Here is a 27,356-nt window from a genome sequence, read left to right on the forward strand (position 1 = left end):
TTGTGTCACTGCACTCCAGCCTGGGTAACAGAATGAGACCCTGTCTCAAAAAAAAAAAAAAAAAAGGAGTTGGAAGACAAAGTTTTGGTGAAGATGTGAGATTCTCACTGGCCTGGAACACCAAGCGAGAGGGGGCTTGGAGCTGCTTGGGTGCCTGGGAAGAGCTGCCAAGGGGCCTGTCCAGTCTAGGGAGTGGCCAGGCTAGCAGGGAAGACAGTAGGAATATCCCTCCTAGCTGAGATATGTCCCCAGCTTTTCAAAATGTACAGGTCAGCTGCCAGGGAGGGAGTCACCTGGAGCAGGGGATGCGATCACTCGGGTTATCTGGGACAATCACAGGTAACCTCAGTCTGTCTGAGGCAGCCTGAGGGTGGGGCAGAGAATTTCCCAGGAGCCCTGTGGGATGGGGTGTGCCTGGCTGTGTGGGACCTGCTGAGCCTGGACAAGGCAGCTCTGAGCGTTAAGGAGACCGAGCTAGCCCATCCAGTCTGACCAGAAACCCAGGCTCAAGCTTGGGATATGAGGCCATGGGGGAGGATCCTAGCTCCAGCCGCCCAGTCTCAGGGACAGGGCTGGCTTAGTCATCGTGGAACCACTGGGAGGTTGAGGGATGTGTGTGCCTGCCCCACCCTCTACCCCAGGGATGTCCAGAGAGTCATGAGAAAGAGGGACAATGACCAGGCATAATAGCTCATCACAGCACTTTGGGAGGCAGAGGAAGGAGGCTCACTTGAAGCCAGGAATTGGAGACCAGCCTCAGCAACATAGCAAGACTCCGTAACTGCAAAAAAAAATTTAAAAATTAGCCAGGCATGGTGATGTGCACCTATAGTGCGCAGCTACTTGGGAGGCTGAGGTGGGAGGATCACTTGAGCACAGGAGTTCAGGGCTTCAGTGAGCTATGATCACGCCACTGCACAGCAGCCTGGGCGACAGAGTGAGACCCTGTCTCTAAAAAAAACAAACAAAAGAAAAAAGAAAAAGAAGAAAGGCCGGGCACAGTGGCTCACACCTGTAATCTCAGCATTTTGAGAGGCTTAGGCTAATGGATCACTTGAGGCCAGGAGTTTCAGATCAGCCTGGCCGACATGGTAAAACCCTGTCTCCACAAAAAATACAAAAATTAGCCAGGCGTGGCGACACATGCCTGTAGGCCCAGGTACTAGGGAGGCTGAGGCAGGAGAATTGCTTGAACCCGGGAGGTGAAGGTTGCAGTGAGCTGAGATGGCACCACTGCTCGGCAGCCTGGGTGAAAAAAAAAAAAAAAAAGTCAAGAAAAAGAGGCATAAGCCTGGGAGAAAGGAAGGGAACCAATGAGGATCCCAGGCTGCGTGCAAAGATACAGCAGTGCCCACTTAGTGCTCAGAGAACAAACACCCTCCCATGAACACCCCCAATACAAGTGGCCTCATCACAGCACCTGCTGCCCTGCCCCGCCAGAGCTGCAAAGCAAGGCAGAGAGGTTACATTATATACATGTAACAAGTGTTCTCATATACACCATGTACATGCACAAATAAGTGATTTTCTTGAGACAGGGCCTTGCTCTGTTGCCCAGGCTGGAGTGCAGTAGCATGATCATAGCTCACTGCAGCCTCAAACTCCTGGGCTCAAGCTACCCTCCCGCCTCGGCCTCTAGAGTAGCTGGGACTACACGTGTGCACCCCCATGCCTGGCTAATTTTTTGCAGAGATAGGGGAGGGGGGTGGTCTCACCATGTTGCATAGGTTGGTCTTGAACTCCTAGCCTCAAGTGATCCTCCCACCTCAGCCACTCAAAGCTTTGGAATTACAGGCATCAGCCACTTTGCCTGGCTCAATTTTTTGGGGTGAAGTCTGCTGCCATTAGCCACGGAGTGCAGTGGCCCAGTCTGCCAAGCTCCTACTCGGAGTCCACCTCTCCTGCCTCCAGCCTCCGGCCAACTAAGACCTGACTTGCCTCCTCAAACGCAGTTGTTTTACTATGTTTTCGTAGGCAGTTCCTAGCCATAGGGATGGTGCGATACCCTCATGATCTGCCCGCCTGCGGCCTCCCCAAAATGCTGGGATTAGGCCGAGGCCTTTGTTAACTCAAGCCTGTGCGGGAGGCCCGAGGCAGGCGGATCACGAGGTCAGGAGGGTCGAGTCCCATCCTGGCTAACCCATCTTCAAATCTCTACTAAAAATGCAAGCTGGCGGGGTGGCGCCTGCGTCCCTTCCCTTTCGGAGGCTGAGGCAGAATGGCGTAAACCCGGGGAGAAGCGGGCTGGTGAGCTGAGATAGGCCGCGCCAGCCTGGGTGACAGGAAAGCTGAGACTCCGTCTCAAAAACAAAAACAAAGCCAAATGCTGGGTGCGGGTGAGCCATGGCGCTGACCTCACTTGGGGTGGGAGTCCTCAGTGCAAACAACCTGAGGGCTCACTGAAACCCTCATCCTCCCGGGTTCTAGTGATTCTCCTGACTCAGCCTCCTGAGTAGCAGGGATACCCGTTTTCCACCACCGCAGCTAATTTTTTTTTTTTTTTTTTGGGACGGAGTCTCACTCTTATTCACCAGGCTGGGTGCGGTGGCATCTCCACTCACTGCAAGCTCGCTGCTTCGGGGAGTTCAGCGCCCTTCGCCCTGCCACCCTTCCATTTTTTGTATTTTTAGTAGGGCAGGTTTCACGTGTTTGCCAGGATGGTCTCGATCTCTGACCTGCGTGATCTTGGCCTCAAGCTTCCAGTGCTGGGATTACAGGTGTGAAACCATGACTGTTTTGTATTTCTAGTAGAGACAGGATTTCACCATGTTGGCCAGGCTGGTCTCGAACTCCTGACCTCAAGTGATCCGCCTGCTTCAACCTCCCAAAGTGTTGAGATTACAGGCGTGAGCCACTGCACTTTGTGAAACCCGTGGTGAAACCCTGTCTCTACCAAAAATACAAAAATTAGCCAGGTGTGGTGGCGCACGCCTGTAGTCCCAGCTACTCGTGAGGTTGAGGAAGGAGAATCATTCAAACCTGGGAGGCGGAGGTTGTAGTGAGCTGAGACTGTGCCACTGCACTCCAGCCTGGGCGACAGAGTGAGACTCTGTCTTAGAAAAAGAAAAAAAACCTCCCAGACTGAAGAGAAGCAGCCCCAGGGGCATGCACCCTCAGCTTCCCCCTCCAAACTGGCTTCATATCTAACCCTCATGGGAGGGAATTTCTGGTCCCAAACAGCATGACAGCACTTTGAACATTCCAGTATCTGTTTATAAGGTAGTGTCCGCAGGGATTTGGAAGGTGTCTGGAGAATGCTTGGAAGGCAGCGCGCTAACTTCAGTGGCCTCCCCCAGCCAGCAGCACGAAGGGGTGAAAGGGTCCCAGGAGCCCCACCCCACCTACCGCCATCTCATCCTGAGTCTGAGAGCTGCAGCCGGCACAGACCAGGCGGTGAGTAATTGCAGGTTTGCTTCAAGCCTTCTGGGTCGTGAGAAACCAAACCAAGTTTCACTCCGGAAGGGCGCGCCTCCGCAGCAGGGGAGAGAAGGAAGGGGGTTGGGGGTGGGGTGGTCTCAGGTGGAGGTTAGCAGCAAGCTGGCCTGGAGCCCAGGCTCCAGAGCTTACCGAGCCCCAGCTGCTGGGCCCCGGCCCCTCTGGCCTCTGACACACCTCTGACTAGGCGGCCGCCCGGCAGGCCCTCCCTGCCCTCGGGTCTAAAGCCTGAAGCAATGAGCCATTTCCTTTCCTGTGCCCTCTGCCAGGGCCCCGCTGATTCCAGACACCAGCTAGGACGGGTAGTGCGGAGTGGCTGGAGGCAGAGGGAGGAGACTTGCAGCAGCCTCTCCAGTCTAGCTGTTGGATCATGCTCAGTAAATAATGTTTACAAAATAAGTAAATAAACAAGTCAGGTGGGGCACGGTGGCTCACGCCTGTAATCCCAGCATTTTGGGAGGCTGAGGCGGGTGGATCACGAGGTCAGAAGTTCAAGATCGGCCTGGCCAAGATGGTGAAACCCCATCTCTACTAAAAATACACAAATTAGCCGGGCATGGTGGTAGGCGCTTGTAATCCCACTCCTCAGGAGGCTGAGGCAGAGAATTGCTTGAACCCGGGAGGCGGAGGTTGCAGTGAACCGAGATCGCGCCTAGTCTGGGTGACAGCGAGACTTTGTCTCTAAAAATAAATAAATAAATTTAAATAAACAAATGAACAACAACAAACAACTTTGTCTTTATCCAGCCCCTGGACTGAGGGTACACAGATTGACCTCTGGGGAAGTTTTCATCCTGCAGAAAGGGGAGAAGAGATAACTTGGCAAATGATTCTAAGAGGGAACCTGGTGAGTGATCAACCCTGGATGTGAGGCAAGAGAAAACAGGTGGCCCAGGAGTGGCAAGGAGACCTGGGGTGCGGCTCTCAGCTCCCAGAAGAAGTTGGTTCCTTATCTGAGAACCTCAGCACTTTGGAAAGCCCAGGCGGGAGGATCACTTGAGCTCAGGAGTTAAAGACCATCCTGGGCAACATAGCAAGACCCCTAAAAAAACGAGTGAAGTGCCTACTTTGTATCCTGACCCAGGCTTACGGGGAGGGTTAAGTGAATGCATGGAAGTGACCAAGTACAGCATAGCTTCGGGGCCTGCAGCTGCCGTAAGCATCACTAAGTCTCATGACTATGGGGGAGGTTATCTTAGCTGTAAAAAACCGGAAGCCTCCCGGGCAGAAGCAAAGTCTCTGGGGCCTTTGGAGGCTCTCGGAATCTTCCGAGGGCATTTCTCAGACTCTGTGTAAACAGAGGGGACTTGGCTTGAAGCCTCAATTAACACAGCAGCTAATTCCCCCAACATAACTTCCCAGGGCTCCCAGGAGGAAAAAACTGTTTCCAAGGCTACCAGCTCACTCCTGCCCCTTAGGGAGCTCCTAGACTGCCTGTGTCCTCCTGGTAGGCCCCTGGGAGTAATTCTCAAGCCAAGGGAAACTGAGACCCAGGATGCCAAGGGAACTGGTTCAGGGATCGTGGCCCCTAAATAAGCCTAGCAAGGCAGCTAGAACAGTGATTTGCACACATGGCTGTTCCTTGGATTTACCTAGGATGCCTGGGTTCCCCGACCCCATCCCTGTCCATGCCCTGGAGATCCTGGTGTTACCTATCTGGGGAAAAGCCTGGAACATCTCAGAGCTCAGCGCACAGGCTTCTCCCAGGCTAGCCCTGCCCTGTCCCTGACTGCACAGCCCTCAGCAATAGAAGAGAAAGCCCTGTAACTCCTTTAAGTGAGAAAAGGTGTGATTCACCTCACCCCTGCTAATCACACTCACAAAAGCCTCAATTAACACAACAGTTAATCCCCGCAACAAGATTTCACCTCGGGCTGCCTCTCCCCCTCCCCATAAGGCAGGACCTGGGAGGTGCTCCCTGCAGCTGCACCCCAGGAAAGGGTTAACAGGAAGTGCCTGGCGTCCTGCAGCCACAGAAGCCCCATTGTTTTCCAGCCCGTCCCCTCCCCCTCGTCCAGGAAGACCCTCCGGGGAGCCCCTTCCAAGTGCCCTGGAGTCTCTCTAGGCTGAAGGCCAGCCCATCGGGAGAGTGTGCACAGGAAAAGGAAACCGGCTGGGTGCGGGCTGGGGAGGCACAGCTGTCACTGACGCATCTCAGGCCGGGGGCAGTTTCCGAGGAGGGGCGCTCCACCTTGCCCGCCTGGTGTGTGTGGGAGGGGGTCAGCCCTCCCTACAGTCCCCATCTGGAAGCCAAAAGCCTTTTATTTGGGGTTCTTAGGTAAAACTGGATCCCCTGCCTCCCTCCAGCCATGCCCCCACCCCACCCCGCCCCAAGCATCCCTGGGTCCGAAAGTTTAACACCCACCCCTCCTCCATCTGATTTCAGATCACTCCTCTAGGTCCTAACTGTCAGCTTTTTCTGATTAACTGTGCTGGGTGGGGTGGCCTGGATGGGGTTGGGGTGGTTGCAGGAAGAACTGTTGGCAATTCCCTGGGAGCCCGTGGGGGCGGGCTGGCTGAGGGTGAGCAGCTGGCAACCAGACAGGCCGAGGCCCTGGGTGGACAGGCCGAGGAGGAAATTAATTGGTGCCAGTCAGGTGGCCAGCCGACTGGGAGGACGGCACCGCAGGGGGCCCGGCCAGACACTGAGGTGCGGGAGAGCTGGGGGATGGGCGGACAGTGAATGCTGGGATTATGTCTTAACTAAGACTCAACAATGTACTGGGGGAGGGGCCAATTGGACCAGGAGGCTCGAAGACAGGGCAGGGAAGGGCAGCAGGGCTGGGGCCCCTGAGGGTTTCTTCTGAGAAAGGGATTCACCAAAGGGCCAGGCGGGGAGCACGATGGGGGGAGGCCTCAGCTATCTTGGACATAAGTTTCGGGAGACACAAGCGCCCCTTAACACAGACATAGGTGGGATGACCCCCTAGGCTGAGCCTCAGGAAACAGGAAAGGTCCTAGAGCGCTTCTGGACACAGGTGGAGGAGGTCTGGGCTTCCCTGGACAAACGTGGGGGTCTGAACTCATCTGGACACAGGTGGAGAAGATCCGGTCTCCCCCAAACACAGGTGTGTGAATCTGAGCTCCACTAGACACGGCTATGAGGGTCGTGGCCTCCCCTAAACGCTAAAAAACCGGGGAAGGTGTAGGTTTTCCTGAGCACAGCGGGTTCTGAGCTCCTCTGGGCTCCCTAAGTACACGTGGAGGTTTCAGCAACCCCCAAGCCAAACAGAGTAGTGTGAGCCTCAAACTCTGGCAAGTCCCATTACTCTTTCATTCTCTTGGCCCTTTTTCCCTGATTGGGAGCCGAACCCCCGAGGGCGGTGCAGAAGCCGCGACTTCCCCAAGCCTCTGACGCCCCCAGGCCCTGGGCGCGGCCTCCGCCTCCGCCTTCCCGCTGCGCCGCAAGCTCTGCCCCCGCCTCCCTGGGACAGGCAGGGCGGGTACGGGAAGGGGGCGTGGCCCGAGCGACTGACCACGCGGGGAGTTCTTGGAAGTCGCGGGTTGCACCGCGCGGGGGCGGAGCCCAGGGAAAAGCCAAAGACGGGAGTCAATTTGCATGCCCCGCCCTTGGACGTGATAGACGCAGGATGGCTCGGCCCCGCATAGTGACGCCCTACCCACCTCCAACGCTAAGCCTCTCGCTCACATTTCCTTGGTAAGATCAAGTCCCTGCCCTGCCTGGCTAGCAACTGGGCCGCGGCGTGGCCTGCGTCGTCCCTGCCCCCGGGCGGGTGGACTTCGCCCAAGGTCCTGAAACCGGGTAAACCGGTCTAGGTGCTGCTTCTGGGTTGGTCCCGACCTGTGGCCCGGCCCTTTCCCAGATCTATAGCGGCTGAACTGCAGCGCCCTTCCCATAAGTCCTGCACGGCACGGCAGGGCAGGGCAGAGTGGGGAGAAGGCTTCGGGAGGGAGGACCTGACTAGAGTGTCCTTTATTTGCTGTCTTGCAGAGCAAAACTCTGGGCCTGTTTCCTTATCTGTACTCAGTGGACGTTAAGAGGACAGATCTCAAACGAAGGTTGCAAAGGCATCATTCATTCACAAAAACCACTTAGTTGGCCGGGCGCGGTGGCTCAAGCCTGTAATCCCAGCACTTTGGGAGGCCGAGACGGGCGGATCACGAGGTCAGGAGATCGAGACCATCCTGGCTAACACACTGAAACCCCGTCTCTACTAAAAAATACAAAAAACTAGCCGGGCGAAGTGGCGGGCGCCTGTGGTCCCAGCTACTCGGGAGGCTGAGGCAGGAGAATGGCGGGAACCCGGGAGGCGGAGCTTGCAGTGAGCTGAGATCCGGCCACCGCACTCCAGCCTGGGCGACAGAGCCAGACTCAGTCTCAAAAAAAAAAAAAAAAAAAAACCACTTAGTTAACCATCTGCTAGACTTGGTCCCTGCTATCATGGAGGCCATAGGCTACAAGAGGAGACTAACTCAGAAACAACGGTTTAATTCTACAAAGGTAAAATTGCACTTGTGATAAGCATTAAGAAAAAAAATATATTTATTTTATTTATTTATTTTTGGAGACTGTCTCGCTCTGTCGCCCAGGCTGGTGTGCATTGGTGCAATCTCAGCTCACTGCAACCTCAGTCCCCCAGCCCCGGGTTCAAACGATTCTCCCATCTCGGCCTCCGGAGTAGCTGGAACTACAGGTGTGCACCATCACGCCTGGCTAATTTTTGTATTTTTAGTAGAGATGGGCTTTCACCATGTTGGCCAGGCTGGTCTCAAACTCCTGACCTCAAGTGATCTGCCTGCCTCAGCCTCCAAAAATGCTGGGATTACAGGCATGAACCACCGCTCCCAGCCCTGCAAAAATTTATTTTATTATTATTATCTTTTGAGACAAAGTCTTGCTCTGTTGCCCAAGCTAAAGTGAAGTGGTGTGACCTCGGCTCACTGAAACCTCCACCTCCCGGGTTCAAGCGATTCTCTTGCCTCAGCCTCCCAAGTAGGTGGGAAAAAGGCTTCTGCCACCACGCCTGGCTAATTTTTGTATTTTTAGTAGAGACGAGGTTTCAACATATTGGCCAGGCTGGTCTCGAACTCCTGAACTCGTGATCTGCCCACCTTGGCCTCCCAAAGTGCTGGGATTACAGGTGTGAGCCACCGTGCCTGGCCTCATTTTTTTTTAGACAAAGCTCTGTCGCCCAACTGGAGTGCAGTGACACAATCTCGGCTCACTGAAACCTTCACTTCCAGGGTTCCAGCGATTCTCCTGCCTCAGCCTCTGGAGTACCTGGGACTACAGGCATGCGTTACCATGCCTAGCTAATTTTTGTATTTTTAGTAGAGACGGGGTTTCACCATGTTGGTCAAGTTGGTCTTGAACTCCTGACCTCGTGATTCTCCTGCCTCTGTCTCCCAAAGTGTTGGCATAACACGCATGAGCCACCATGCCTGGCCAAATGTTTTAAATAAAGTAGCTCTTGATCCGAGTGTCAAATATAGGGGTCTTGCCTCCCATCAGAGACTGGTTGAATAAATAAATAAAATAATACCAGTCTGGGCAACATAGGAAGTCCATCTCTACAAAAATAAAAATAAAAAATTAGCCAAGCATTGTGGCATGTGCCTGGGGTCTCAGCTATGCTGGAAGCTGAGATGGGAGGATCCCTTGAGCACTCGACTTTGAGGCTGCAGTGAGCCTTGGATCACGCCACTACACTCCAGCCTGGGTGACAAAGCAAGACCCTGAATAAAAATAAATAAATAAATAAATTAAAATACTTTGGGAGGCCAAGGTGGGCGGATCACGAGATCAGGAGATCGAGATCATCCTGGCCAATATGATGAAACCCCGTTTCTACTAAAAATACAAAAATCAGCTAGGTGTGGTGGTGGGTGCCTGTAATCCCAGCTACTCGGGAGGCTGAGGCAGGAGAATCACTTGAACCTGGGAAGCGGAACTTGCAGTGAGACGAGATCGTGCCACTGCACTCCAGTCTGGGTGACAGAGAAATACTCCATCTCAAAAAATAAAAATAAAATAAAGGGATCCTTAGGCTGAAAGAGGGTTAGACAGGGAACGTTTCCCTAAGGATTTCCCCTTTGAGTTGAACTGGCTGCACTAGGTGAGCAAGGAAGCGGAAAGATCTCCACGAGGTCACGGCATAGCCAAAGGCCATGTGGCTGAGAAGACTGTGGAAGTCTGAGGGACAAAAAGCAGGTCCATGTGGCGTGGCGCATCGTGGTGATGCACGATTCAGCCAGAGATGCGGTGGCCCCAGATCAAGCAGGGCCTTGCGGATCACCATAGGAGTTTGTCCCTCTTCCAGAAGCAGAATTTTCCAAATTCCGGGACAGTGTGGCAAAATAATTCAAGGTTATTTATTTATTTTTATATTATTATTATTATTATTTTTTAATTAATTTATTTTTTTTTTTGCGACGGAGTCTCACTCTGTCGCCCAGGCTGGAGTGCAGTGGCCGGATCTCAGCTCACTGCAAGTTCCGCCTCCCAGGTTTATGCCATTCTCCTGCCTCAGCCTCCGAAGTAGCTGGGACTACAGGCGCCCGCCACCACACCCGGCTAGTTTTTTTGTATTTTTTAGTAGAGACGGGGTTTCACCCTGTTAGCCAGGATGATCTCGATCTCCTGACCTCGTGATCCACCCATCTCGGCCTCCCAAAGTGCTGGGATTACAGGCTTGAGCCACCGCGCCCAGCCTATTATTATTTTTTGAGACAGTCTTACTCTGTTGCCCAGGCTGGAGTGCTGTGGTGCGATCTTGACTCACTGCATCCTCTGCCTCCCAGGCTCAAGCGATTCTCCTGCCTCAGCCTCCTAAGTCGCTAGGACCACAGGCACTCACCACCATGCCTGGCTAATTTTTGTATTTTGAACAGAGATGGTGTTTCACCATGTTGACCAGGCTGATCTCAAACTCCTGACCTCAGGTGATCCGCCCACCTCGGCCTCCCAAAGTGCTGGGATTACAGGCATGAGCCACTTCACCCAGCCCAATTCAATATTATTTGAATAACATAAACTGAATCTCTCCAAATTTCTCCCTTTTCAACTTGCATCCCCCTTCTCCGCCCAAGCATAGTTTTCTTCCCTTGGAAACAATGTGTCGTTAAGGCTGGCTAATCTCTCTTTGAAACTTAAACCTGTTACTGTTTCAGCAGAATCTTTTGACATTGTTTTATTTTCATTGTAACCTTTTAAAAAACTGTTACTTTCTAAATAGGGAGAGTGATTAATAAGTGGGCTAACTCAAAGAAAACTATTAGATGAATACAGTTAGCTGGGCATGGTGGCATACGCCTGCAGTTCCAACTACTCCAGAGGCTGAGGTGGGAGGACTGCTTGAGCCTAGGCGGTGGAGGCTGCAGTGAGCTATGATGGTGCTACTGTTCTCCAGCCTGGGCAACATAGCAAGACCCTGTCTATAAGTGATAATAATAATAGTACAGTTGTTATGAGAATATCACAAAATCCTGACCCCTCAACAATCTGAGGTTTGAGAAATTCTAAGAGTAATGTAGAAGCCACTGATTTTTTTTTTTTTTTTTTTTTGAGATGGAGTCTCGCTCTGTCACCCAGGCTGGAGTGCTGTGGCCGGATCTCAGCTCACTGCAAGCTCCGCCTCCCGGGTTCACACCATTCTCCTGCCTCAGCCTCCGGAGTAGCTGGGACTACAGGCGCCCGCCACCTCGCCTGGCTAGTTTTTTGTATTTTTTTAGTAGAGACGGGGTTTCACCGCTTTAGCCAGGATGGTCTCGATTTCCTGACCTCGTGATCCGCCTGTCTCAGCCTCCCAAAGTGCTGGGATTACAGGCTTGAGCCACCGCGCCTGGCCGAAGCCACTGATTTAATGAGATGATAAATATTAAGCATGTAACACCTGCTTACCCAAAACAACCTCATTCACTCATTCAGGCCCAGGCTGGACATTGGTGAAATTAACAGAATTAACTTCTGAGTTAGGGCACAGATCCTAAGTAAAAAAATAAATACCTGCAGGTGCAGTGGCTCATGCCTGTAATCCCAGCACTTTGGGAGGCTGAGGCAGGCAGATCACCTGAGTTCGGGAGTTCCAGACCAGCCTGGCCAACATGGTGAAACCCTGTCTCTACTAAAATACACAAAATTCCGGCCAGGTGCAGTGGCTCATGCCTGTAATCCCAGGACTTTGGGAGGCAGAGGCAGGTGGATCACCTGAGGTCAGGAGTTTGAAACTAGCCTGGCCAACAAGATGAAACCCGCCTGGCCAACAAGGTGAGACCTCGTCTCTACTAAAAATACAAAAATTAGCCAGGCATGGTGGCGGATGACTGTAATCCCGGCTACTCAGGAGGCTGAGGCAGGAGAATTGCTTGAACCCAGCAGGTGGAGGTTGCAGTGAGCCAAGATTGCGCCACTGCACTCCAGCCTGGGTGACAGAGTGAGACTTTGTGTCAAAAAAAAATTAGCTGGGCTTTCGGCTTGGAGGAGACCAAGGTGCAACTTTCTTCGGTCATCCAGAATCCAGGTTCTTCTGACATCAGCCACTTCCACCATGCTGCCAAAGTTCAACACCAACAAGATCAAATTCATATACCTAAGGCACACCAGGGGTGAAGTGGGTGCCACTTCTGCACTGGCCCCCAAGATTAGTCCTCTGGGTCTGTCTCCAAAAAAACTTGGTAATGACATTGCCAAGGCAACGGGTGACTGGAAGGGCCTGAGGATTACAGTGAAACCGACCATTCAGAACAGACAAGCCCAGATTCAGGTGGTGCCTTCTGCCTTTGCCCTGATCATCAGAGCCCTCAAGGAACCACCAAGAGATAGAAAGAAACAAAAAAAACATTAAACACAATGGGAATATTGCTTTTGATGAAATCGTCAACATTACGCGACAGATGCGGCACCGATCTTTAGCCAGAGAGTTCTCTGGAACCATCAAAGAGATCCTGGAGACTGCCCAGTCTGTGGGCTGTAATGTTGATGGCCGCCACCCTCATGACATCATAGATGACATCAACAGTGGTGCTGTGGAATGCCCAGCCAGTTAAGAAGCGCAAAGAAAAATATTTCAATAAAGGGTCATTTGACAACGGGAGGAAAAAAAAAAATTAGCCAGGCATTGTGGCATGCGCCTGTAGTCCCAGCTACTCAGGAGGCTGAAGCAGGGGAATTGCTTGAATCCGGGAGGCGGGGGTTGCAGTGAGCGGAGATTGCGCCACTGTACTCCAGCCTGGCAACAGAGCGAGACTCCGTCAAAAAAAAAAAAAAAAAAAAAAAAAAAAAAAAGAAAAAAGAAGAAGAAAAGAAAGAAGGAAGAAAAGAGAGAGAAGAAGAAGAAAAAAAAAATTAGCTGGGTGTGGTGGCGTAGTCTCAGCTACTCCGGAGGCTGAGGTGGGAGCACTGCTTGAGCCCAGGAGCTCAAGGCCACAGTGAACTGTGATCAAGCCACTGCCCTCCAGCCTGGGTGATAGAGAGAGACTCCAGTCGAAAGCAAGCAAGCAAGGAAGAAAAGGAAGAAAGGAAGAAAGAAAGAGAAAAGGAAGGAAGGAGGGAAAGAGAAAGAGAAAGAAAGAAAAAGAAAGGAAGGAAGGAAGAGAGAGAAAAAGAAAGAAAAGAAAGAAAAAAAAATTAGCTGTGCATGGTGCCTGAGCCTGTGGTCCAACCTGCTTGGGAGGCTGAGGTGGGAGGATTGCTTGAGCCTGGGAGTTCGAGGCTACATGGCTACTTTGAGCCATGACTGCACTGAAAACTCTTGGCCTCAAGTGATCCTCTGACCTCAGCCTCCTAAATTTTTGGGGTTACAGGCATGAACCACGGCACCCAGCACATTTAGCATCTTCTATGTGCTAGGCACTCTGCTAGGTTTGTTGTAAGGATTACATGCAGTATCTCAATCCTCACAACAAACCTAAAAGGCAGGGACTATTACTGTCCCCAGTACATTGCTGGGGAAACAGGCCCAGAGGGGGTCAAGTGACTTGCTCACTTGCTCAAGGCTGCATAGCAAGAAAGTAGACCTGGTTGTCTCCCTCCAGAATGTTCTTCTTCTTCTTCTTCTTCTTTTTTTGAGACAGAGTCTTCTTCTGTAGCGCAGGCTGGAGTGCAGTGGTGCGATCTCAGCGCACTGCAGCCTGTGCTTCCCGGGTTCAAACGATTCTCCTGCCTCAGCCTCCGGAGTAGCTGGGATTACAGGTGCCTGCCACCTTGCCCGGCTAATTTTTGTATTTTTAGTAGAGATGGGGTTTCACCATGTTGACCAGGCTGGTCTCGAACTCCTGACCTCAGGTGATCCGCCCACCTCAGCCTTCCAAAGTGCTCAGACTACAGGCGTGAGCCACGTGAGCCACGGAGGGGCCCGGAATAGGTGCTTCTTACCCCACTCCTGCAGCTGGCCTTTGTCACTCAGCATCATGTTTCTCGTTCCGAGTTATCTGTGTGGCCTGTGTGTGTAGTTCTGTCTGGCTCGGGCCTTTTATCCTCTAGGGAGGACCCATCTGGGAGGATGGGCATATAGGCTGTGCTGTATGCAATTTGTGCCAATTTAGTACAAGCCAGCAGCAAACACCTTTCTGGAGTCTCCTGCTGCAGGCTTGGGGTTCCCTGCTGGAACCTGCTGGTCACAGGATGGGTGACCTTTTTAGTTTTCACAGCTAGTGTCCAATCAATTAGTCCAGGCCTCACCGATGTCATTTGCGGTGACAAGGTTCAATGCTGCCTTTTCTGATGGGTCCAATGGGGTCTTGGGGATGGGTGTGTCTCAAGGGGATGTGTCTGTAGGGTGTTTGTTCCAGCCCCATCTTCCGTCCCATCACTTTCAGTCCCCAGCCCCACGGCGGCCGGGCACCGGAAACCCCAAGGCCTGGGCGGGGGCGGGGGTCGGCCAAGCCGCTTCCCGCGGAAGGAAGGGCCCGGCGGTTCCTGCGACAGGATGCGCGGCGAGGCCCCCTCCCCAGCGGCCCGGGACTTCCCCAAGCCGCGCCACGCTAGCGGGGGAGTAACTCCGACGTGGGTGCATTGAGCTACTGCCTGCGGTGTGGGGCTCCAATGCCCCCACGTCCCCTGGGGGAGTTGGGTGGGTCAGGAATCAGAGTAGGTGGCGCCTTTTAAAAGTCCCCCCACGTGTTCCCAGGAAGGAATCAGGCAGCCGTGGGGGCGAACTTGGCTGGAGGAGAACGGTGAGAAGCTCTCCTTCACAATCCACACAGGAGGGGAAAGGGGGTGTGGGTTGGGCGGAAGGGGAACCAAAGCTCCCAGATTCCACCAGCAGACGTTTTGAGGCCGGTCTGCCCCTCCTTCTACACTCCGGCCACGGGGTCAGTTCCCCTGGGGTCATGGGAAGCCTGCGGCGGCAGAGCCAGCCGTCGGGGGGGCGGGGCGAGTGCTTTCCCGGCGCCTCCCGCCGCCACCACTCCCCGCACCTGCGACTCCTTTGTCTTCCCGACAGGCCCCCTCCCTTCGCCCTGGGGCAACGCCTACAACCCCACTCCTAAACATACGTGGGGGACATTGAAAGGGCTTTCTCCTTTCAGGGTGGTTATTCTAGAGCTGAGGAGTGACCCAAGCAAATAACTAGGGCTGTAATGGGCATTTTTAAAAACCTAAAGCCGGGTGGAGACACTGCTTAGAGGCCCATTTCACAGATGAAGAAACTGAGGCTGCACGTCCCTGCCTAAGCCACAAAGCGATTTCTCCAGGAAGATACGGGAATTGGGGAATAAATAGCCCTTCAAAGCTCACCCGCTCAGCTCCACCTGAGGCTGTAGGGCCCCGGGCCGCAGCTGATTCAGTTTGGTCTCGGGGTGGGGGCGGGGGGAGAGATCTACCACCTTTCAAGACTTCAAAGGGCGATCAGTCCCCAGCTCCGCTTGGGGCACTGTTTAGTACTATCGTCTCAACTCAGAAAGCCCCGACCTCCCTGTCCCGGAGTTGTAGGACAATTTCAAGGGAACCCCCAAATCTGGAGGGGGCGGGGCTCCAGTTAGGGAATGCCCGGGCAAGGAAAAGAGGGCCCAGCCCTCTCCCGCCCACGTGGTAACCGGTCAGACCGGTTCTTGGGGCCCCAGCGAGCCGCCGCCAGCCCCTGACCCTTTAACCCCGCCCCTCCCCCACCAGAGCAGAAAACCAGACAGCACCGGCTTTTTTACTCAAATGGTCTTTATTTTCCTATCTGACATTTCTAACAAAACGCCAGGTAGACGGAGTTAAAAAGAATTCACCACACGAAGGGTAAACAAAACAGACCCTCAGGAACTCCCTGGCAAAGATGTTCCCCTCCCCAGATTGGCCCAGTTTCACCAGCAACTGGTCTCAGCTCAGCTTTTTGCCTTTCCACTGACACCCCCACCCCTCCAACATTCTCGTGATTCAGACCAGGAACTTCTGGGATGATTGTGTCCGTGTCTGAGGGAGGGGCACGCTGAAACCTGGGAACCTACTGGGCACCTCTAATGCAGATGAGAAAAACTTGAATGTGAAACTAGATCAGCCCCCGCTCTCACCCGAAGGTGCAGAGGCGCGGGACATTAACCAGCAGCACGCGGGGGTGAAGTGACTCAGGCCACTCTCCTCCCCACTCCCCAGGGCGGGTGCACGCCCCAGACCCTCCTCCCAGGCCCCACACCCACGCAAGGCGACAGGAAGCTCCCCACGCCTGCCCCATGACGCAACGATGACCGCTTACACAAGTATGTCAGTGGAGGGGGAAGGGGAGTGCCTGAAATTCTCCGAGGTTGGAAACGCAAAACTAACTCTTGAAAAACCTTGAAAAGGGCCAGCACAGCCCCCAGTACAAAATCAAGTCCGACCCTGAGGAGATCTAAAAAACAAAACAAAACAAAAATACAAAACAAAAACCCAAGCCTCCCTTCTCCCAGTCCAGAAGGAGAGCGAAAGGTTCACGTCCCAGTCCACTAAGACAGCACCTCTGGGCGCAGGTCTCTGCGGAAGGCGCCCGCGCCCCCGGCTCAGACTCCTCGGTGCCGTCGCTGCACACTGAAGGCGATGGCTCCCCGGGGACAGAGTCCCTCTCCGGGCCTCTCAGCAGCCCGGGCGGCGGCTTCTCTCCACGGTTTTCGCGGGCGCTCCCCCCGGGATGGAGGGGGGTGGCCTCGTCTCGGGTCTGCGCCCTCCGGCCGACGGTTCGACGCGCGCTCTGGGATCTGGCAGCGCCGCTTGGGGTCCTCAAAAGGCCACCACGGCCCGCACGAGCACGTTGAGCATGCTGTCCGCCGGGCGGCAGGCGGGCTTTGCCTCGCACGCGGGCGGCGCCGTCGGAGGGGCCGCGGGGCTGCAGTTCAGGAGGCCGGAGAAGCGCCTCTGCAGGACGCGGGCCAGGTTGGGAAAGGCGCCCTCCGCTTGCGCCGGGGGCGGTTGCAGGCGATCGGCGACTTCGGATGACGCCCCCTCCTCTTCCTCCTTTTCTTCCAGCCGGGCTTTCTTGCTCGGGACCAGTCCAGCGTCCCCGCCGTCGCTCAGACTGCTGCTGCGTCGTTTGCGGCTGACTTTGGCGGGGCGCGGGGCACAGTAGGCGGAGGTCTCCTCGGCTGTCGGCGCCTCCTGCGTGTCCATGGGCTCCGGAGACGGGTGCTCACCGTCGGGGGTCGCTGTCTCGGCCGTGGACTCAGCTTCCCGGGGCGGGTGCAGGCGAGGGTCAGAGGGGAGGGTGGGAGGCAAGGACACCTCGGGCTCGAGGGCCTCTACCTTGGCCGAGAGGTAGAGCTCCCGGGCGCTGCGCATGACCAGCGACAGCTGCAGACTCCGGTGCAGCCGCAGGCCACCGCGCTGCATGCGGGAGTGATACATCTTCCACACCGACAGGGTCATGATGCGCTGTGCCTCCTTCTGCACTTCCATGGCGACTCGACGGCGACGGCGGCGTGGGCTCCCGGGACGGACAGAACAGGCAGCAGGTGCACTCCGGACAACGGGCTCGCTCACGCCTCTCTCCACGAACCAACCCACGCAGTGACACTGCTAGGACGCTCTGCCCGGGCGCCCGCCACCCAGGCCCTTTTATACCCCCAGTGACGTCACTGAGAAACCCCGCCCAACCGAAGGACGCATCCGGGCTTTCCAACTCGTCGCGGCCAAACACTCCTTAAAGCGACAGAATGCGATTTACCCAGCAGGGAAAGGGGACGGGAACCCTGGCGAAGCTTCCCCCCACTCTACGCTGAACCCTCTGGGTGGGCTCCTTTCTCTCGGCCCCGCCGATGCATCAGCGCCTTGGCCCAAGGAAGGGGGGCCGGGGGTGGGGCTCAGGGCCTACCCACATGCTCGGGTCTGGAGGCCCCAGTGGGTCGTGGGTGGCAAGTTTCCCTTCACACAGGGAAAGACCTGGGTTCCAGCCTGACCATGAGTGTCTTCTGCACCAATAATCATGCTAACAGCGCTTACTACGTGCCAGGCTAGGTTAAGAGCTCTCCTTTTATCAGTAATTCACCGAACCGCAGCCTCCACTCCTCGGAGGATACTGTTCTATCTGCTTCTTTCAAATGGGGAAACCAAGGCACAGTCACTGGGCCAATATTTACTAGACAAACAATATTTGCTACTGCTGTGAAAGGAGGCCACTGGGGCCTCCAGCTCTTCGGTCTCTATCGTACGACAGCCCTTGCTTGTAGGCGGTGAGCCGCCTCGGGCTGCGGGTTCCCGTGATTCGTACCAAGCCATTCCCCCGCAGTCTCCTGCGACAGGAGCTCCATGGGTGGGTTTAGAGCTCGCACGGCTGCGAACCCGGCGCGCACGACAGTCCCCGTGAACACGTGGCTGCCGCCCCCCAGACAAGAGGGACGAGTTCCGCCTCCGCGCTCCGGGAGGCGGGGTTCGGCTGGGAGCTGGAAACCCAGCAATGCAGAGACACAGCAAATAGAAAACCTCCGCCCTACCCTCCGCTACGCGCCGTCTCTCCAAGAAATCCTAATTGCAATTCCTCCAAAAAAAGGATGCAGACTTGTTCGAATGGCTCCATTCATTCCTGGTGCGGGCCCTTTAAGGGGTGGTGCGCATCCCGTTTCCGCCCGCACTGGCTCGCGGCGCCTTCCCGCCACCAGCGCCCGCTGACTTCCACAACTAAATTTGGACGGAGTGACGTAGGAGAGTCGCGCGGGCCGCTTCCGGTTGCCCATATTAGGAAAGGGCCGGTGATCGCCTTACCAGGCGGTGGCGGGGCTTCCGGGGGGGCAAGGGGCGGGGCTTTGCGCTCCGGGCACGCCCCTTCCCATCCCCCGTCTAGCCAGCCGGAGCAGGCTGGAGCCCCAGGCTTCCTGACTCGCATTCCAGCCATGTGGGTGGGGAGGAGAGTTTCACTTCCTTCCCTCCAGGGGCCAGGAAGGCGTGACGCCAGGAAAGCACCCCGCAGCGGGTAGGGGCGACCGGAGGGCTCCCACGGAGGCCATCTCCCAGAGACGCTACAGAACGACCCTACATACACAAGAGACGACCCGCTGAGACCCCGTTCATCCCATCTCTCCCCTTCCCAATTATTTCCCCCATACAAGGCCCCCTCCCAGGTTATCCCTGACCCCTGCCCCACACTGATCTTCTCAGGCCTTGGGGCACCCTCCCGTCCCGCCCTCCCCCCGCACGGTGGGAACTCAAAAATTATTCCCCCTTAAAAGACCATTCCCAAACTCGTCCCCATTCAACGATTGTGCCACACTGCGACGACCTGCCGAAGACGCCCCCGTCCCCGCCCCGCTAACCTTACCACGGAGACCCCACAATGACTTATCCGGCCCAGGCGCTATCTCTGAGACCCCACGCAGCAACTCTGACGCGCAAGGGGGCGACCCTCTGAGGACTCCCTCGGATAACCCGCCCACCCTCCAGGGGAGACCAGGCCCCCTACCACTCAAAAAAGTGCTTTCCCGAAGCTTCCCTCACCCCTCAACACACAGAGCGCCACTGTCACACATAGGGACGATCCTGAGTCCCTTCGCTGATATTCCTGGCCCGTACCCAGACGGAGACCCCACACAGAGGGCCCCCCGGAGACCATCCTCAAAGCCACCATACCTCCCGCGACCCCCAGGCTCGCACCCAGAAAGAATCCGCGCTTCTGAAGACACCCACCTCCACGCACGCTCTCGAAGGTGACCTCCCCCCGCCCCTGGAATATCTGGGACCCCCACTCACGGCCACCTCGCCCCAAGGCGACCTCGAGGTGCCCCCAGCTTGCCCACTTCTCAGGAAAGAGAGATTTGGAGAATGCGGCAGAACTCCCCGCAGGAGCAGGCCCGCTCCTCGCCCCGCCCCGGCAGGGAGAAGGAAGGACCACCTCTCCCCCAAACCTTGCCCAAACCTGACACTCGGGACCCTGGACTGGGACGATCTCCCAGGTGCCAGCTCAGGGAGTCCATGAAAACGTTCAGCCAATCGAATGAGCCCCTTCCCCAGCCATAGTCCCCAGCCGCCAGAGATAAGGGAGGCTACCATTATTTACATTGCCCGTGCCTGGAAGGGAAACTGAGGTTGAGCAGGAACAATCCGAGGAACTGAGCCTTGAACCGAGATTCCGAACTCGGACCCGAACAGGCCCAGCCAGAACTCCGACACCGCCCCCTACGGTGCGGCACAGGAGGGCGAAGGGGCGGGGCATGCGTACCGGAAGCTGCCTCTGCCCACAACCAAGATGGCTGCAGAGAGGGCGGAAGTGTCCGCACGTCCGGCCTCCGAGGCCTCTCTTTCTGCCCTGGCGGTCCCGCTCTCGATGGTGGCGTGACGGGGGGCGGGGGTGGTGGCGCGTTCTCCTGGGTTGGGAGAGAACCAGCCCGCGAACCCAGGCCGGGAGGGGGTTTCGGCCTGGGGGGAAGGGGATTGACATGTCTCTCGAAGACCCCTTTTTTGTAGTCCGAGGGTGAGTGACAACGACGGGGGAGGGCGGAGGGTGCTCCGTCCCCAATCCAGCTAGTGCCCGGGTGCCGGCTCCAGCGTGCCCGGCGGGCTAGGCAAGGCCGTCGGGGTGCAAAGTGGGAGGCGCACGCAGGGGTATGTGGGGGTCTCCGGAGTCCCCCATGCGTTTGGGTTTGCAATCGGGGGCAGAGGCAGGCGGAAGGACCGCCTGCCCCCAGCTGCGCCCGCCGTGCCCCTGCCCGCAGCGAGGTGCAGAAGGCGGTGAACACGGCCCGCGGGCTATACCAGCGCTGGTGCGAGCTTCTGCAGGAAAGCCCGGCGGTCGGACGCGAGGAGCTGGACTGGACGACCAATGAGCTACGGAATGGCCTGCGCAGCATCGAGTGGGACCTCGAGGACCTGGAAGAGACCATCGATATCCTGGGGCTTTGTGGCGGGGGGTGGCATGGGAGAGCTCACTGCGGTAGCAGGGGGCCTGGGAGCCCGCCCTCGGGGAGGGCTAGACCCCTAGGGAGGGGGATGATGATGATATCTGGCTCTGGCCTTGACCCTTGACTCTCAGCCCACGTATAGTGGAAGCCAACCCAGGCAAGTTCAAGCTCCCGGCCGGGGACCTGCAGGAGAGAAAGGTGTTCGTGGAGCGGATGCGAGAGGCAGTCCAGGTCAGGAAAGGTCCTGCAGGCGGGGAGTGGGGGACGGTTTGAGTGTCTTTTTTGTTTTGTTTTGTTTTGTTTTCTTTTTTTTAACAGAGTCTCACTCTGTCGCTCAGGCTGGAGTACAGTGTTGCCATCTTGGCTTACTGCAACATATGCCTCCCGGTCTCAAGCGATTCTCGTGTCTCAGTCTCCTGAGTAGTTGGGACTTCACAGGTGCCTGCCACCATACCCGGCTAATGTTTGTGTTTTTAGTAGAGACGAGGTTTCACCATGTTGGGCAGGCTGGTCTCGAACTCCCGACCTCAGGTGATCCACCCGACTCGGCCTCTCAAAGTGCTGGGATTACAGGCGTGAGCCACCGCGCCGGGCCTGAGTGTCTTTCCTCCCTAATGCTGTCCTCACCTCCAGGAAATGAAGGACCATATGGTCAGCCCAACAGCCGTAGCATTTTTGGAGAGGAATAACAGAGAGGTAAGCTTTCCTAACCCACTCGGTCCACCTGAGCGCCTGGGGGTGACCACGCCTTTGAGTGCAAGCCAGATTCCTCTGCATGTGTTCGCCTGTCCCTTTTGCGACAGTGCCCGTCCTCTCTGTGTGCAGTTGTCTTCTTGCTGTCTACCTGCCTGTACTTTCTCGGTGTGTGCACCTGAACTTCTCTGTGTGTATATGTCCATGGGTTCCTCTCTACTGTCTCCTCTGGGTCTATACTGGTTTCCTGTTGCAGGGGACGGCTGGGGGCCTGTGTACCTATCTGCTTTCTGCTTCCATGCCATTTGTCCTGTTTACAGCTGTTTCCAGGACACATGCCTTCCTTTTACTCTTTTTTATTTTGAGATGGAGTCTTGCTCTGTTAGCCCAGGCTGGAGTGTAGTGGCTTGATCTCAGCTCACTGCAAGCTCCGCCTCCTGGGTTCAAGCAATTCTCCTGCCTCAGCCTCACTAGTAGCTGGGATTACAGGTGCCCATCACCATGCCCAGGTAATTTTTATATTTTTAGTAGGGTTTCATCATCCTGGACAGCCTGGTCTCGAACTCCTCACATCTCACATCAAGTGATCTGCCCGCCTCAGCCTCCCAAAGTGCTGGGATTACAGACATGAGCCATCGCGCATAGCTTCCTTTTTTTTTTTTTTTTTTTTTCCTGAGATGCAATCTCGCTCTGTTGCCAGGCTGGAGTGCAGTGGCGCGATCTTGACTCACTGCAACCTCCGCCTCCTGGGCTCAAGTGATTCTCCAGCCTCAGCTTCCTGAGTAGCTGAAATACAGGCACATGCCACCATGCCCGGCTAATTTTTTTTTTTTTTTTTTTTTTGAGACGGAGTCTTGCTCTGTTGCCCAGGAGTGCTGTGATGTGATCTTGGCTCACTGCAACCTCCGCTTCCCGGGTTCAAGCCATTCTCTGTCTCAGCCTCCCGAGTAGCTGGGATTATAGGCTTCCACCAGAATGCCTGGCTAAATTTTGTATTTCTTTTTTCTTTTTTTTTTTTTTTGAGACGGACTCTCGCTCTGTCGCCCAGGCTGGAGTGCAGTGGCCGGATCTCAGCTCACTGCAAACTCCGCCTCCTGGGTTTATGCCATTCTCCTGCCTCAGCCTCCCGAGTAGCTGGGACTACAGGTGCCCGCCACCACACCTGGCTAGTTTTTTGTATTTTTTTAGTAGAGACAGGGTTTCACCGTGTTAGCCAGGATGGTATTGATCTCCTGACCTCGTGATCTGCCTGTCTCAGCCTCCCAAAGTGCTGGGATTACAGGCTTGAGCCACCGCGCCCGGCCAAATTTTGTATTTCTAGTAGAGATGGGGTTTCAACATCTTGGCCAGGCTGGTCTTGAACTCCTGACCTCGTGATCCACCCACCTCGGCCTCCCAAAGTGCTGGGATTAGGTGTGAGCCACCGTGCTCGGCCAATTTTTGTATTTTTAGTAGAGACGGAGTTTCATCATATTGGCCAGGATGGTCTCGATCTCCTGACCTTGTGATCCACCAGCTTTGGCCTCCCAAAGTGCTGGCCTCCCAAATGGCATGAGCCATTACGTCCGGCCAGCTTCCTTTTTTTTTTTTAGTTAAACGGAGTGTTGCCCTATTGTCCAGGCTGGAGTGCAGTGGTGCAATCTTGACTCACTGCAACCTCCACTTTCCGGGTTCAAGCAATTCTCCTGCCTCAGCCTCCCGGGTAGCTGGGACGACAGGAGTGTGCCACTATGCCCGGCTAATTTTTGTGTTTTTAGTAGAGACGGGGTTTCCCCGTGTTGGCCAGGCTGGTCTCGAACTCCCGACCTCAGGTGATCTGCCCCCACCTTTTCATCTGTGCATGCACCTCACCTATTTGGGTGCGTGCACTTGGCCTCTGAGTGTATCTGCATTTCCCCCCGTCATATCCTCATATCCGCCAATTTCCTCTGTAATGTGCCTGCCGTGTGTGTGTGTGTGTGTGTGTGTGTGTGTGTGTGTGTGTGTGTCTGTGTGTCTGTGTTTCTCCCAACCACCCCTGTCAGTCTACCTTTTCTCTTGGTGTTCTCTGTTGATATTTTTCATATGTTGAGAACCACCAGCCTTTCTCTCTCCCTCATAAGCCTACATGGGGTCAGGGAGGGTCCTACCAGTTTGTCATCCCATAGCTGTGCCCACATGCCTTCCAGATGTGCTGCCTTGGGGGAATTGAAGTCCAAACTCTAAAATACATCTGTTGAAGCCGGGCATGGTGGCTCACACCTAAAAGCTCAGCACTTCGTGAGGCCGAGGCAGGTGGATCACCTGAGGTCAGGAGTTCAAGACCAACCTGGCCAACATGATGAAACCCTGTCTCTACAAAAAATACAAAAATTAGCCAGGCGTGGTGGTGAACACCCATAATCTCAGTTACTTGGGAAGCTGAGGCAGGAGAATTGCTTGAACCCAGGAAGTAGAGGTTGCAGTGAGCCGAGATCACACCAGTGTACTCCAGCCTAGGTGACAGAGCAAGACGCTGTCTCAAATAAACAAACAAACAAACAAACATCTGTTGGGCCAGGTGCAGTAGCTCACGCCTATAATCCTAGCACTTTGGGAGGCCGAGGCAGGTGGATCACTTGAGGTCAGGAGTTCGAGACTAGCCTGGATAACATGGGGAAACCCCATCTTTACTAAAAATACAACAATTAGCCAGATGTGGTGGCAGGTGCTTGTAATCCCAGCTAAAATCCCCCCCCGAAATAAATAAATAGTAAAATGTGACATTTACTAGCATTACTATGTGTTGGGTACTGCTCTAAGTGTCCCCCATGAATTAATTCTTTTTTTTTTTTTTTTTTTTTTTTTGAGACAGAGTCTCGCTCTGTCGCCCAGGCTGGAGTGCAATGGCCAGATCTCAGCTCACTGCAAGCTCCGCCTCCCGGGTTTACGCCATTCTCCTGCCTCAGCCTCCCAAGTAGCTGGGACTACAGGCACCCACCACCTCACCTGGCTAGTTTTTTGTATTTCTTTAGTAGAGACGGGGTTTCACCGTGTTAGCCAGGATGATCTTGATCTCTTGACCTTGTGATCCACCTGCCTTGGCCTCCCAAAGTGCTGGGATTACAGGCTTGAGCCACTGCGCCCGGCCTTTGAATTAATTCTTTAAATCCTCATTTCAACCCAGAAAACTTCCCATTTTATTTATTTTTTTTGAGGCAAGTTCACTCTGACACCCAGGCTGGAATGCAGTGGTGTGATCTCAGCTCACTGCAACTACCACCTTCCAGGTTCAAGTGATTCTCCTGTCTCAGCCTCACAAGTAGCTGGGATTACAGGCGTGCACCACCACACCTGGTATTTATTTTATTTTATTTTATTTTATGTTATTTTATTTTATTTTATTATTTTTTATTTTATTTTTTTATTTTTTGAGAGAAGGTCTTAATCTGTCACCCAGGCTGGAGTGCAGTGGTGTGATCTCGGCTCACTGCAGCCTCCGCCTCCCAGGTTCAAGTAATTCTCCTGCCTCAGCCTCCCGAGTAGCTGGAATTACAGGCACCCGCCACCACGCCTGACTACTTTTTGTATTTTTGGTAGAGATGGGGTTTCACCATGTTGGCCAGGCTAGTCTCAAACTCTTGACCTTGTAATCCATCTGCCTCGGCCTCCCAAAGAGCTGGGATTACAGGCATGAGCCACTGCAGCCAGCCCAATTTTTGTACTTTTAGTAGAGATGGAGTTTCACCATGTTGGCCAGGCTGGTCTCAAGCTCCTGACCTCAAGTGATCTGCCCACCTCTGCCTCCCAAAGTGCTGGGATTACAAGCCTGAGCTACCATGCCCGTCCTGTTCTCTGCATTTTACAGATGAGGAATCTGAGGCACAAGGAAGTCAAATGACGGGGTCTCTGGGTCACCTTGCTAGTAAGTGGTGAGTGGGGAATGCAGGCTTTCCTGCCCCCGAGTCTGCCTCCCTGACTCACCACTGTGGGGATTTGTCCCCCATGCCCCTCTGGGAGTTGGGGTCCCTCCCCGAGCCTATGTCGTGTGCCCCTGCAGATCCTGGCAGGCAAGCCAGCTCCCCAGAAGTCACTCAGCGACCTGCTGGATGCCAGTGCAGTCTCGGCCACGTCTCGCTACATCGAAGAGCAGCAGGCCACACAGCAGGTTTTGGGGCCAGTGGGGTGGATCCAGGGAGGGGAGAGTCTTGCAGACCGATCTGAGGTCTGAGGTCCCTTTATGTTGTTGTTGTTGTTGTTGTTGAGATGGAGTCTTGCTTTGTCGCCAAGGCTGGAGTGCAGTGGCGTGATCTCAGCTCACTGCAACCTCCACCTCCCAGCTTCAAGCGATTCTCCTGCCTCAGCCTCCTGAGTAGCTGGGATTACAGGCGCCCACCACAATGCCTGGCTAATTTTTATATTTTTAGGAGAGTTGGAGTTTCACCATGTTGACCAGGCTGGTCTTGAACTCCTGGCCTCAAGTGATCCACCTGCCTCGGCCTCCCAAAGTGCTGGGATGACAGTCACGAGCCACCGCGCCTGGCCTTCTGGGGTCCTTTTCAACAGCACCTCCCACCCCTTCGCTCTGCAGCTGATCATGGACGAACAGGATCAACAGCTGGAGATGGTGTCTGGGAGCATCCAGGTTCTGAAGCACATGTCCGGCCGCGTTGGGGAAGAGCTGGACGAGCAGGGCATGTGAGGCCAGGACCCTGGGGGTGGGCTAGGGTCTCTCGGCCACCCTGGTGTGTCTGGGCCGTCTGGGGCTGATGCCATCCTGTTCTTGGCAGCATGCTGGATGCCTTCGCCCAAGAGATGGACCACACCCAGTCCCGCATGGACGGGGTCCTCAGGAAGTTGGCCAAAGTATCCCACATGACGAGTGGTGAGTCCCCTCGGGGGCGAGGTCAGTCCTAGTGGGGGCGGGTTGTAGGTGGTACCCTCTCCCCCGGTGACCTCTGATCTTCTCGTTCCCAGACCGCCGACAGTGGTGTGCCATCGCCGTGCTGGTGGGGGTGCTTCTCCTCGTTCTTATCTTACTTTTCTCTCTCTGACCCCAGCCCTCCCTGGCAGGCTGGTCCGTTAAGCCTGGGGAGCCACCAAGCACTTTGGAGCTGGCCTAGCCCCCTAGGAGGAGAGGGTCCCTCCTGGGTAGCTGGAAAGTAGAGGTTCCTACCTGGGGAACTGTCCCCACGGCTCCCCCCCCAGAGCCAGTGGTACCCTTCAGGACCCTGGGCCGAAACCACCACCACTGGTCCTGTCTCAAGTGCACTTAGGGGGTGGTGGAGGCAGGGTCACCTCAGACACACCCCTCTCCATTTCCAGTTCCGGGACCCCAAAGCCATTCGCCCCTGTGCCTTACACATGTGCCAACCTGGAAATAAAACGTCAGCCTTTTTTATACGTATTTGTGTCGTGTGGTGTGTGTTGACTGCAAATGCGTGACTGAGCCCTGATTGGGACTCCCATTCTAAGCCAGTGCTTGCACAAGTGCCCCAGTGTGTCTGTGCACGTGTGCGTGTTCCGGATTCCTTTTTTTTTTTTTTTTTTGAGACAGAGTTTCACTCTTGTCACCCAGGCTGGAGTTCAGTGGTGCGATCTCTGCTAACTGCAACCTCCGCCTCTTGGTTTCTAGCAATTCTCCTGCCTCAGCCTCCCAAGTAGCTGGGATTGCAGGCATGTGCCACCACACCCAGCTAATTTTTGTATTTTTAGTAGAGATGGGGTTTCACCATGTTGGCCAGGCTGGTCTCAAACTCCCGACCTTAAGTGATTTGCCTGCCTCAGCCTCCCAAAGTGCTGGGATTACAGGCGTGAGCCACCACGCCCAGGTGAATCTTTTTTTTTTAATGGCTTAGGTTCTCTTGATCTTTTTATTTTTATTTTTATTTATTTATTTATTTATTTATTTATTTATTTATTTTTTTTTTTTTTTTTGAGACGGAGTCTCGCTCTGCCGCCCAGGCTGGAGTGCAGTGGCCGGATCTCAGCTCACTGCAAGCTCCGCCTCCCGGGTTCACGCCATTCTC

The 27,356-nt window shown here is 54.9% G+C and overlaps 2 protein-coding genes, 1 long non-coding RNA gene and 1 pseudogene across 4 annotated transcripts; 3 read left to right on the plus strand and 1 right to left on the minus strand.

Moving 5' to 3' along the window:
- Positions 1-2,982: 2,982 nt before the first annotated feature.
- LOC110741896 lies at positions 2,983-7,350 on the plus strand. The gene is made up of 2 exons (XR_002518901.2): positions 2,983-3,393; positions 4,183-7,350. It is a non-coding gene; the product is annotated as an uncharacterized LOC110741896 (long non-coding RNA).
- Positions 7,351-11,763: 4,413 nt separating this feature from the next.
- LOC101013194 lies at positions 11,764-12,501 on the plus strand (annotated as a pseudogene).
- Positions 12,502-15,529: 3,028 nt separating this feature from the next.
- Positions 15,530-18,569, minus strand: IER2 (immediate early response 2). Its single transcript, XM_003915013.5, has one exon. The coding sequence runs from the start codon at positions 17,243-17,245 to the stop codon at positions 16,574-16,576; it is 672 nt and encodes a 223-aa protein (XP_003915062.1). The 5' UTR covers positions 17,246-18,569; the 3' UTR covers positions 15,530-16,573.
- A 1,447-nt stretch (positions 18,570-20,016) lies between these two features.
- STX10 (syntaxin 10) lies at positions 20,017-26,734 on the plus strand. Of its 2 annotated transcripts, XM_003915012.3 has the most exons (8): positions 20,017-20,249; positions 20,491-20,660; positions 20,813-20,907; positions 21,310-21,372; positions 25,388-25,495; positions 25,919-26,025; positions 26,118-26,212; positions 26,305-26,734. In XM_003915012.3, the coding sequence occupies exons 1-8, from the start codon at positions 20,215-20,217 to the stop codon at positions 26,379-26,381; spliced, it is 750 nt and encodes a 249-aa protein (XP_003915061.1). In that variant the 5' UTR covers positions 20,017-20,214; the 3' UTR covers positions 26,382-26,734. The 2 variants fall into 2 exon arrangements, with proteins under 2 accessions (XP_003915061.1, XP_009191918.1); XM_009193654.1 differs by lacking the exon at positions 26,305-26,734 and having other exon boundaries at positions 20,018-20,249; positions 25,919-26,021; positions 26,118-26,206.
- Positions 26,735-27,356: the final 622 nt, after the last annotated feature.

This window comes from Papio anubis, chromosome 20 (genome assembly GCF_008728515.1).
Source record: "Papio anubis isolate 15944 chromosome 20, Panubis1.0, whole genome shotgun sequence".
In the NCBI taxonomy this organism is placed as follows: Eukaryota; Metazoa; Chordata; class Mammalia; order Primates; family Cercopithecidae; genus Papio; species Papio anubis.

Coding starts and splice junctions, on each gene's coding strand:
- IER2 (XM_003915013.5), bottom strand. CDS start 17,245: ATGGAAGTGCAGAAGGAGGCACAGCGCATCATGACCCTGTCGGTGTGG.
- STX10 (XM_003915012.3), top strand. CDS start 20,215: ATGTCTCTCGAAGACCCCTTTTTTGTAGTCCGAGG. Junction 20,250..20,490: donor CCCTTTTTTGTAGTCCGAGG/GTGAGTGACAAC, acceptor CCCTGCCCGCAG/CGAGGTGCAGAAGGCGGTGA. Junction 20,908..21,309: donor GGATGCGAGAGGCAGTCCAG/GTCAGGAAAGGT, acceptor CCTCACCTCCAG/GAAATGAAGGACCATATGGT.